General features: G+C 40.4%; 1 protein-coding gene across 1 annotated transcript in view; it reads left to right on the forward strand.

Annotated features, from left to right (window-relative positions):
* Positions 1–12496, forward strand: part of camk1db (calcium/calmodulin-dependent protein kinase 1Db) — a 33387-nt gene that overhangs the window by 12797 nt on the left and 8094 nt on the right. Inside the window, exons 2-7 of the mRNA XM_042496170.2 lie at positions 4111–4242; positions 5923–5997; positions 9118–9256; positions 9640–9766; positions 10012–10087; positions 12203–12315. Of these exons, the coding sequence (XP_042352104.1) occupies positions 4111–4242; positions 5923–5997; positions 9118–9256; positions 9640–9766; positions 10012–10087; positions 12203–12315 (662 nt within the window). The remainder of the gene's footprint in view (positions 1–4110; positions 4243–5922; positions 5998–9117; positions 9257–9639; positions 9767–10011; positions 10088–12202; positions 12316–12496) is intronic.

Raw genomic sequence — 12496 nt, forward strand, 5'->3', positions numbered from 1 at the left:
GACACAGCATGTGGGCAGTCAGTAGCATCACCATATGTCTCTAACAGACATCGCACCTTCTCCTTTCCTGTGAATTAGGCATTTATAGATTGAATGCTCGCAGCACAGTTTGTCATGCTTCATGCACTAACAGAGCGATGGAAGTCACAGGCTTGGATCCTGTCACATTGTCACTCACAGGAAGTGATGCTGCTGCTTGTCAATGCGGTGAGCAGGGGGACCGAAATGGTGCTACTCGCTCTAAACACCCTCTCAGTGAGCTCACAGGTTTCCTGTGGTTTTCATCATTGTGTGTCGCCTGCTGCAGAGAGCAGAAAGCGTGCTCTGAAAAGAAAAACGTGCAACTGAGTCGTTTGACAGGCTCAGCGTGCTGGTGGAGGAATTTTCTCCGAATGTCCACACAGCTGGGGAAATCGGTCGCATGCGCTGAATAGAAATGATGCTCATTGTCCTCACGGCAACAGCTGTGGAGGGAAGATAGTGGCAGCAAGTGGTGCACGAGCTCCGTCACTTACACAAGCCCTTGAATTTACATATTGTCCCACATCATGTGTCACAATGAGGTCAAAGTCAGAAGGGCGTATGCTCCAAGGCCTATCAGCTCTGTTTGTATGAGTGTGTTCCACCTCATCACTCCTGGGGTGTATGACCAGGTAGTGTGTTTGTGCACAGTGTTTATGTGTCGTGCCTCTGACTGACCCTCCCCCCCCTGTTGTGTGATGGTGAAGTGAGGGATTAGCGTGGATTTGATGGCTTCGGTGGGACTTAGTGTGGCGATCGGCTCTGAGTTTAGAACCTGCTGGGAGGAACTGATTACACTTTGACAACATAATGCACCTCTTGATGCTGACCGTCTCTGCTTTTTTAAGGTGGTGCATCACTTGAGGTGTATTTCTCTACATTGCTTTCACTTTTGTATAACTGATGATGAACCAGGGAGAGACTTATTTCAGTAACTAAACATTTTGTCAGAAAGCAAAGAAACAAATGAGGAGGCAGATGGCTGCCATTTTTATATTCTCCGGGATTGTCATTTTTCATTTTGGCAGGAGATTACTCAAGAGATAACGATGGATTAGAAGATGATTGCTCTTTTGTTATATTATACCCTTAGCAACATCACAGACACGTTCATGGCACAGTGTAAATATTTCCTTAAAATACATTTTGGCTGCTAGCTAAAGCCATCACACATAAATGCTTGTGGAAAATGCTCCAACAAGTATGACTGGATTTAAATAAACAGAAGTTGACTTTTATTCCAAGACTGTGATGTGATTTGAATGTAAAATACTGGGGGAAAATGACTATATACCAGTATGAATATATAGCTCTAAATGCTTCCTTTTTAACGACAGATCTACATTCTGTGAAAAAGCATGAAAAGTTATCATCTTCATTCCCAGGGCTTATTCCTACTAACTGTTCCTAAAGTCGCACTGAACAAAAAGGGTGTTTAATTATTTGAAACCTGGATCAACATTCTTGTGCTGCTTTCAGACGCCTTTCACAAGTATTTAAACCACTGAACCGTGAGCAAATTGGTGCAATTTCTTTCAAAAACATGGGGAAAAAAAGGAAATGATGAACTTGGTTAGAAATGCTCCACAAAGTAGTAGATTTAGAATTTTACAAAAAATCGTTAGGGTAAATGTTAGGGATAAAAAGTAAAAGCTAGGGAAAAACTATACTTATAGCTAATTGTCATAATTATTTTTTAATTATGACTTTTTTTATTAATTTCTATTTAATTTTTTTTGTTTACATATGCCAGACTTGCATAGCAAAAGAGATGCCTGTTAATCCATGGATACATTTTTTTTTTAAGCATCAATAACGAGCTGCAACCTTCTGGTGTGAAAAGTGAAGCCAATGCAGAAGTGCCAAAACTACGCTTCCTGTAATGGCCACTAGAGGCTGGCTCCAAAACAGAGTAAATCCCCAGAGACCCTCGTATAGAAATGTCCAACTTTACAGCAGAAATAAACATGTTCACGGCGTGTACCCACCAAACGCGATGAAAATTATTTCATCGCGCCTCAAATGAAATCGCGTCGCGCCGGACGCTCCAGTTTTGACGCCTGTACAAAAACCCCAAAATGGGACTCGACGCGCGATGAAATCGCGCTGCGCGTCGAGCCTGCCCAAACAACAACATTTCTTCCGCCATTTCATTCTCTCGTTGACCATGCCTGAGATAACCACGATCGCTGCACTGTACCTGCTCTGGAGAAGTTCCCAGCGTCGTCTACGTCGGTTCTGGGTGCATGCTACCCTACGGAGGCGGCCTGGTCTTTCTTGTTCCTGTCCCTGTACCTGTTCCTGGGACAGCAACTGTCGTACAGCTCTGGGTGAGCGGTGACGGCGATGATAAGCTGCTCCTCCATTGTTTCTGGCGGTTTGATTAGATTTTGCGAGGGAACACCAGGACGTCCATACGTCAGCACGTCGATGACGATCTCAACGCTGATAGGCTGTCGCGGCACGTCTTCACGCAACGCCGCCGCAAAAGTTCAATTATTTCAACTCGAGCATTGGACGCGAGGCATTGGGCCAGCGCGCAATTTCGTCAACGCGCCAGCCAATCGCGCGTCCATCACATCGCCCGGCAAAATGACGCGTCAAATCGCATCTTTGCATTGACTTTGTATGTAATCTTGAGGCGCGATCATTTTTCATCGCGTTTGGTGGGTACACACCGTTACAGCCTGGTAAAAAGAATGGTTTTTGTCTCTATAGCATATATCTTTTTACCTGTTCATTACAACTACACAAGGGGAAACACTGAACAGAGGAACGTCCGCAAACTTCACCCTCCGTTCCTCTTTTCAGTGTTTGCACTTTAATGTGGTTCCAGCACCTTCTTCAATGTTTTATGGATGTGCACATTTTTAGCTCTTGTATGTAATTGTACAAGGAGTGAACTCTCTTATAACTCAATAATTTAAACTCCATGATTTGTACACACCATTTGTGAAATGACATTTTGGAAGATCAAAGGAGCCGCTAAAATTCACCATTTTATCCATTGTAAAGTTAGCGAAAGGCTAATATTTCTGGCTTTATGCGCCACTGAGCAGCTATTACAGGAGTGAATAAGCCTCCGCCTCTAACGCTGTAGTTCTCGTTATACATCCATAACTGTATGTTTTTTAAAGACCATTTTGCTGTAAGTATTGTGTATCCGATGTTGTCAACTCATTTAGCCTGAAAATATTCATAAAGATAAAATTGCAGAAAAGAAAACCTTTATGTCAGGTGTTGAAGATTAAAAATACTGAGGGACATAAAGTAAAAGAAAATTCAAAACTACATAGCCTCAGTGGAAAATATAATATTGGAACATTGCAAGAGTTGAACAAGAATTCATAAATTTTGTTAGGACTCAAGCACTCTGACAAAATAAAAAAATAAAACCTAAAAAAAATCTCATTACTTTGGCTTTAGTTTACTATTTTATCTCTAATACAAGTGGCAAACAAGCCTTTATCACAACCCCAGTTTGTCAGGGGATTGAGGATTATATTCGTAATTTTAGATCATATTAGTTCAATTCCAACAATCCTTTTTAAAACATCTTCAAGTTGAGCGTTCTGCTGAAGGGTGCATGAAGGAAGACGGTGCCTGTGAAGGTGTGTAATGAAAACATGAAGGGTAGAGGGGAAAAAAAGTAATCTTGCTGCCTGCTCTGCGAGATTTATTAAGGTGGACTGACTGTGGTATCATAGCAACAGATACAGATTGCTTGAGCAAATATTTCCTTAATTCTGTATTTGTTTTTAAAGGCTCTCATGTATGGAGACAGATGGTCCGAGGAAGACACGCTACCCGCCGTCCTAAATGGGTGTTTTTTAGAGGTTTTAAAAGTGTTTGCCGTGCTTTTGGCTGCACACAAGCAGTGAGCGTAAGCCAACACAGACGGCTGTTGGCCACAGTGAGGGACTTTGTCAGTTCTCAGTAAATACTCACAATATGCTGTTTGTGTACTCTGGCCTGTCTGCCTGTGAGTGCCCTCTATCTACTCTCTGACGATAGGTTTTCTGTGTCAATATTGGCCGAGCGCATATTAGGCAGCACTAACATATTTCTCTTTCTCTCTCTGTGTTGCAGTGGTGCATTCTCTGAGGTGGTGATGGCTCGGGAGAAGGCCACAGGAAAGATGGTCGCAATCAAGTGCATCCCGAAAAAAGCGCTGAAGGGGAAGGAGTCAAGCATTGAGAATGAAATTGCTGTACTGAGGAAGTAGGTACTGCATGAGTGAGCCGTGGGGGAGTTTGTAGAAGAAAAACACCACTTTAGAGAGGGTCACCACCTCGCGGCGTCCTCCGGGAAGCTCGTGTGTGTGTCTCTCTGAGTAATGACTCAGAGTGGGGATGCTGGTGCCACTCAGTTTATTTAACAGCCATTGTCAGGCTTAATGAAGTTTTTCAGTGCTGGAAAGATGGCCATTTAATAAAACAGACCTATCGATGCAGTAGAAAGACGCAAATATTTTTGAAAAATAAGCCTGATGACCAGAGATATCAGAGAAAAAGGGCTGTGGCATTTTCTTTTGCTCAAGAAGTAGAAAACCTGCAACTACCAGAATGCACTGCGCCACCCCGGACCAATAAACACATGTTTAACACGCATGTTGGTGACATGATGTGAACTCGTATGTGTGAAACAATGCAATTGCCAGAAGTAAATGGAGCTAATGTCAGGCTATAAACGAACTATGGTTTCATGACTTAATGTCACCACCACAACAAGACTATAAAACCGTGTTTGGCGAGCCACTTCTTTTAAAAGCATAAAAGCTTTAAAACTTAAGGGTGGGGTATTTATGGACATTTTTGATATTGCAGAGCCATATGTGAATGTCTCTTCAGCTCGTGTTAACCACAGACCTTTTTTTCTGATATCTAACCAAAAATTTTAAGTTTACCACTGTCCATCTACATATACTACCCACATTATTTTGATACAAAGCTGGTTAAAAATTGGCAAAGTATCCCTTTAAGTGATTTCTTTGTTAATCCCCTCTATACACCATTTTGGGTGTTTGTGGTGTAACACACACTTGCACGCCTTCATGATAGGATTGCACTCACACCAGGTGACACTCCATCCTCCTTCAGGGCCTGATGGGTAAATCCCCTGAGAAGCTCAGTTATCAGTCACTCTCGAAGTGAGCACGCCAGTTGTTGGGTGTAGTCGCCTGGTTACAGTTGACTTCCTCCTTTATTTTTCTTCTCTCTGTTTTTTATTCCTCAACCTTTAGTCGCCCTCTCTTCATACTCTTCACTCGCCTCCGGTAGTCTAACGGCCCTCAAACTGCAACCTCATTTTCCTTCTGGACTTCGCTCTGAAAGGAAGTTGTGAAGGTTGTTTAGTCCTTTGAGACTCTCCCCGCTGCCGCCTCCTCCTCCACCCCCATCTCTTCCTTTTCAGCCACCTGCCCTTGTGAACACACTCTGTCATCTGCATATCTCCTTGCAGAAGATTTATTCCTCCTCTGGTTGCCTGAGCTCAGAAACCTAGCATCTTGATCTGTCTGGTATGCTTTTCTTCAGGTGCTCCAGCTGACTGGGGTTTCCCCCTCATGACTCATTGATTAGTGTCCCTCCGTCACACACAAAAGGTTTCTCCCTTGTGTGGAGGATACACTTTTATTTTTGACAAGCATGAACAAACATGTGCACGCACACACACACACACACACACACATACACACACACACACACACACACACACACACACACACACACACACACAGTGTAATTACAAAGTGCTGCAGTAGAAACAAAAAAAGGTCCATTTTCAGCTGGCAGGGCTTCATTTCAACAAAGGAAAAGGCTAATTGCACCTCATTAGTGGCCTGTGCTGAAATGAACAGAGCCTGACAAGCAAAGTGAATTTTCTCTCTATCTGTCTCTGCAGGATAAAGCATGAGAACATTGTGGCTCTGGAGGACATCTACGAGAGCTCAAACCACCTGTACCTCATAATGCAGCTGTGAGTACATCAGCCCACCACACCGTTTGTTGAGGTCAGCTCTTTGTCTCCCATTCGGCTCGTCATTTGGATAATGTGTTGTGGTTTTTTGCTTGAATAAGCGTCTGTAATGTCCTTGCGGCATTTTTGCCCTCAGCTGAATGTCTGAGCGAGACACAGTAATGCTTTAAAGACAAACGGGATGTGAGAGGCATGTTTATCCGAGGGTTAGATAAGAAGATTGATGCCACTCTCATATCTGTGTGGCGGGAGTCATGTGGCGTACTAGTCCCAGTTTGTTCCTCTTAGGTATTATTGTTATTAGATGAGAGTCACAGAGCTAAGCATCTGTTTTTTTAAAAAAAAAAAAAAAATGGTGATCTTGGAAAAACCCAGAAGGTCATTTAAAATCACCTTTTGCTGTTCTGGAGGTGTTTCCAGGATTATTACAGGCTCTTCTGAATGTAATGATATTCCATCTGCTGCCTTATATATTTCCTCTCATTGACTCACCATCAGCTCGTGGTAATACGTAACAGCGTACGTTGCATGCAGAACGAAAGTGGGTGGGGGTTGGGTTTATTTCTTAAACAGGAAAGGAAAACAGGAAAAATATCATGAACAACTTGGCAAGAAATGTCCCTCAAATTGCAAAAAATAGTGAAAGGTGGCAAGGTAATGATCTAAAAATTAGCTGGGGCACATTATTAGAAATTATATTTAAAAAAGTCCAGAAAGAATTATTAGTATTACATTATATTATTGTAGTTGCTCATCCCTGTTTCCCATGATTTTGAAAAAAATCATAACAATTTTCTTAGGTTATAAATGATTAAGGCTGTATGATATGCAAAACAAGTCACATTGCAATTATCTTGATGGATATTGCGAAGTTTTTGCATTTCATTTTCTCTGAAAAAAGAGAAGATGATGAGATATGATGATGATGTGAATTTTTGCTATATGACACTGCTCATATTGCTATTTTGATAGTAGGATTAATTGTGCAGCACTATTCTGTATCATGAAATCCCACCAGCTGAATAGGGTAAGAATCTAACTGGTGTTTTACATGCATCATCGCCACCAAACCACAAATGTATTTTCTTGCGTCAAATGATTAACTGCAGTGCATTGTGGGTGATACAAACTTCTGGAGTGACCATTATTGTTGTTATCTCACTACCTTAGCAAACCGATGGTCAATCTCAGCAAGTTTGCTGTAGTTTTTCAGACAAATGGAACATCACTTATGATGACGGTGGGAATTCTGCATAAGAGAAATCAACAAGGGCATGTTAAACGACTATTACAATGCAGACATTGCTTCCTATGCTTGCACATTTTTATGACACAAGGAATACATGAACACATTATTTTTTTGTTGAAATATAAACTAATAGAAAGTTACATTAATATCCTCGAGAATTATTTTCAAATTCAGAAAGCACACATGATTTCAAGCTACCACGCTGTCATCACTTGACTAGCAGAGACTCGAGAAAGTCACTGCATCTCGACAGGACACTATCTGACACCTGACGCTCAGTAAAACCGCAACTTGTTATTTTTACACTTCAGGCTCGGCTGGCAGTTTCCCTCGCCCCTAAGCTAAAATAACTGTCTCCTGGCCACAGCTTTACATCACTGCACAGACAAGAGAGCAACAAAGACAATAAGCATATTTTCTATGAACCCTTAAAGTTTTAGCTTTTATTAAGAGCTGTTGAGTCCACTTAATGGTCATTTTGAGACTATAGTTCAAAGTGTTGAACTTTGTGGCAAATGTCTCGTTGCTAAATGTTTTTCAGCTTTTGCGAAGGTCTATGTATGAAAACCTCAGAGTTGTTATCCTGTGTGTCCCCCCCAACATCATTTCACAGTGTTTGTGACTAATGCACCTGCAATTAAGTCACAATTATCTGCCCTCACTGTACCTCTGTAAGATGGGTACTGTTGCCTTGAAGTCTCAATTATAAAAAGAAGTCAGTCTTCCTTGAAAGTGGGAGCACACTGTAACCAATGCTCAACTTATTATGAGTCTTTTTGCCTTTTGCTGGTGCATCAGCTGCACTTCAGAGTTACATAATGTGACAAAGGGACAAGTCTCTAAGTCAAGATGACGTGATGAATCCTAGAAAAAAGCATTTGGAACAATGAAGTTTGTTAGCAGTACTGACTGACCTAACTACAGCTGCAAAATGATGATCACGTTTAATCCTCTATCAGGTGTTGCACTAAGCCAGCGGACATCAAACTTTTTTCTATCACGCCCCTGTTCAGAAGCTGAAAAAACTTCTTGGCCCACATCCCACTATTTTTATCAACCATTAACAATAACTGCAGAAGAAACTAATAAAAAGGATCCATGTTGAATTTGAGTGAAATAAAGTTCAGTGTTACAGCATCAGTTTAAGAAACACTGCACTAAACTAAATAAGGTATTTCTTTTTTTGGTACTGTACATGCACCAGTTTCATTTTTGTGTCCCACTAATAATTTAATCCTTTATTTGTGTAAAATTTTGCAAAAAAAATGTACAAAGTGCTTCAGTCAAAAAATAAGAAAGAATAAGTAAATACATACAATAAATAACAATAAGTAGCTAAATAAATTTGGAGAATTTGCAAATGTTTTGATCAATTAACTTTGATCAAATAAATTAGAACAGACAAATCATGAAAGACCACTTACTGCAGAAATGCAGGTGTGTAAAAATGAATATTTATGCCTCTTTGTCGGTGATAACTCTAGGGATTTTTTTCTTTTTTGGCACAAACGTCCATTTTGACTCAAGGATAAATTGAATGGATTTTGGTGGTCAGAAGTCAAGGTCACTGTGATAATACATCCGTCTCATTCTCATTAATGTGATAGCTCAAGAACACCTTGAGAGAATTTCTTTAAATTAAGACTCAGCAATGAACTGATTAGAATTTGGTTGCCAAAAGTAAAACTGATACAGTAATAAAGGCAAGTGAGGTATGGTTTGCTTAAAAGCCCATGTAGGTTAACCTGGCAACTACAAATGCTAAATACCAGTCAGCCAATCAATCATTTGTATTCCCAGTGTTTCGATATAAAATATTTAGTGATTTCTTGATGAATACCATAAAATATACCAGTCTTATGTGCATACAGGGTGTCTGGAGGCGAGCTGTTTGACCGCATCGTGGAAAAAGGTTTCTACACAGAGATGGACGCCAGTCGGCTCATTCGACAGGTTTTGGATGCAGTCAACTATCTGCACTCTATGGGCATCGTGCACAGAGACCTCAAGGTACAGCAGTATTTAATATTCATGAAACATTCCTCACAAAATTTACAGCTCTGTTGTTTGTTTGCCACTCATCTCGTCAGTGGCACTGTAAGGGGAAATCCCCGCTTTTTAACCTGTGTGCATGATATTACGTGAACGCTTCATGAGGATCACCCGCAGAGGTCAAAGGTTGGGGATTTTCCTTCTCGGTAAAACTGATGAAGCCTCTTGGATGAGCCACAAAAACTCCCCCCTAACTCTTGACTGACAAATCCAGGGGATTTAGTCTCATATTTTGTCTGATATCTTCCTGCCTGGATGACAGAAATTAATCCACACAGACAGTCCATGAGGTCATCTGAACACAGACAGTTATTTTTAAACTGTTTTCCTCTTCTTTCCAGCCAGAGAACCTGCTGTACTTCAGTCCCCACGATGAATCAAAGATCATGATCAGTGACTTTGGCTTGTCAAAGATGGAGGGGACAGGTGACGTGATGGCCACTGCCTGTGGGACTCCAGGATACGTGGGTGAGGACGTCCTCTTAGCTCTGGAAACTTCCTCTGAGATAATTAGATCCACTAGTTGGCTAAACATGATCTAATCTAATCTGCCAGGAGCTGCAGGTCAACCTTAGCCATCTGCTTCAGGCAAACACACAAAACATTTACGTTCTTCTCCTGCTCTGTGTCACACTGAAAACTGTCTGCATTGTTCCATTCGATGAATACTGTATTTTCTGTCCAATTTAAAAATAAGAATTTCATTGTTCCAGCCCCTGAGGTTTTAGCTCAGAAGCCGTACAGTAAAGCTGTGGACTGCTGGTCTATTGGGGTCATCGCTTATATCCTGTAAGTGCACACCTTTAAATATGCAAGATCAATTACTGAAGCCTATATAGTGTATGTGTGTGTTTGTGTTGACTTGATTTTGAATTTTTTTTTTCATTATTAAACAGGAAACCTGAAAACCACCAAGGAAAACCGCACTGCGATTTAAAATCTTTTAATCAAAGTTCCCTTACCAAGAAAGTTAGAGCTACAAACATCATGAAACAGATAACAAGATTAGAGCTGAAAAATTGACTAGAGTCTATAGCCGTGCTAGATCTATAAGGCTGTACTTAAGCAGTGTCATTGCTAATGTGCTGATGTTATTAAGTAACTAAAACCTCCACTTCTGGCTTGAGTGACTCCTCCCTGGAGTATTTAAAAACGTCTCTTAAATGGACAGGGCAGGGAGGGGGGCTAAGACACACCCAGTAACCCAACCATGCCACCTCTCAATCCACAGCACCTCCCTGCCGCCCACACACACACACACACAAAATAGTCTGTTGGTGAGAGGGCGGTGATGGGGGCTCAGTCGGTGATGAAAGCAGGCTCTTATTGCCAGGATCAGCCAATAGCACAATTCAATTACATAGTCAGGGTTCAACCTTTAGAGGGCACAATATGTAGAATTTTAATACTTTGTACTTAAAACTTAAATGACAGGGTAAATGACTTAAATGACAGGGTAAGGACCTGAATCAAAAAACAATACATACATATATATATATATATATATATATATATATATATATATATATATATATATATATATATATATATATATATATATATATATATATATACATATATATACACATTGCTTTTCAACTGAAAAAAAGCAGTTTGGTGGTTTAGTTACTCTTTAAGCAGGTACCATGTTCATTATTATATGCCATATTACAAATCCACACTACTACTACTATATATTGATTTTAAGCAGGTTTTAGTAATTAGTGCATTCACGGTACTATTACATTTTCGGGAAAAAAAGATTTTTGTGAGGTTTTTTTGGCAGTTTGATCGACAGCTGACTTCACACGTATTGCATTATTTCCTGTTAATTGTAAATAGTTAAGTAGGCTATATATCTGCCAGGCGTCCAGTGATGATTAGCCTCTGGGGGCACACATTTATTTTTTCTATGTGGTGAAGGCATGATCTGCCCTTCTCTGCCAGTAATTAGGATTCTTCATCTAGGGACCGTGAATACCTGTGCCAAATTTCATGGCAAATGTTATTTTGCTAAAAACCAAAAATGTGAATCTGAATCGTGCTAGTTGTAAAGTCAGACAGTCATTAAATTAATTTGGATTCATCCTCTGGGGACCATAAATGTCTTTAAAACATGTCATGGGAACCATCATGATGGTTGTTAAGATATTTCAGTCTGGACCGGACCGATAGACTGACAGACTGATAAGGTCACCCACAGAGTTACACCATAGTGTGACTGAAATGCTAAAATATATAAAACCATCAATAAGGATCATGAAAAGATCTCATATGAAAAACAACACAATGTTTTACATTAAAGACAACCTAAATCAGTCTAAAACCATCAAACCTGAAATAAATCCTGAATCAAACACCATTTAATGTGGAACAACTCTTTGTAGTCAGAGTGATTCCCGAAGCCACAGTTCAGCTTTCAGCTTTCAGTTAAAAGAAGCTGCAAAATAAGTAATTGCTGTTGCCTGTTAGCAAAGAGAAAATCCCCCGTTTTGTTATCCATTTGTCTGGTGTGAGGAATTTTGAGGTAATTAACTGGAAGCCCTCTCAAATGAGTTTTCTGCTTGGTGGTTGTTATGGAATGATTCAGACTGTTTCATAATTAAGATTACAGTTTAAATATAAAGCATGACTTTGTTATAGAATTGCATGTCATTTATTTCCCCCATATCATACAAAAATGTGACTGTTTATGTCCCATTTTCCCCTTTTAGCATTCATGTCGTCTCTGAAATCCCTCTGAACCGTCTCTTGTTGCATGCTATATGAAAAATCTAACTGCCAGTAAATGAGATTAGGCTGCAGCAAATCCTTTTTAGATTTGGGTTAAAGTTTCTAACATCAGCTGGATGACGGCACTCGCACAGACTGTTGTTGTGTAATCCTCCATCTTCATCTTCCCAGGCTGTGCGGTTACCCTCCTTTCTATGATGAGAATGATTCGAAGCTCTTTGAGCAGATTCTCAAAGCAGACTATGAGTTTGACGCACCGTACTGGGACGACATATCAGACTCCGGTGAGCAGTTATTTGTGTGTCCATATCTCTGTAAGTGTGTGTATGTGTACATTGTGTTCTGAGACTATTATTCGAAGCACAGTATTTTTAGGGGGCCCCATTGTTTTCTAACCGTTTTCAAAATGGGAACTGATGTGTGATGCTCCAAAAATAAGCAAAATCAGTAAAGAAATACATTTAA

This window comes from Plectropomus leopardus, chromosome 7, assembly GCF_026936395.1.
Source record: "Plectropomus leopardus strain MGB_pleo_1.0 chromosome 7, ASM2693639v1, whole genome shotgun sequence".
NCBI classification, from domain to species: domain Eukaryota; kingdom Metazoa; phylum Chordata; class Actinopteri; order Perciformes; family Serranidae; genus Plectropomus; species Plectropomus leopardus.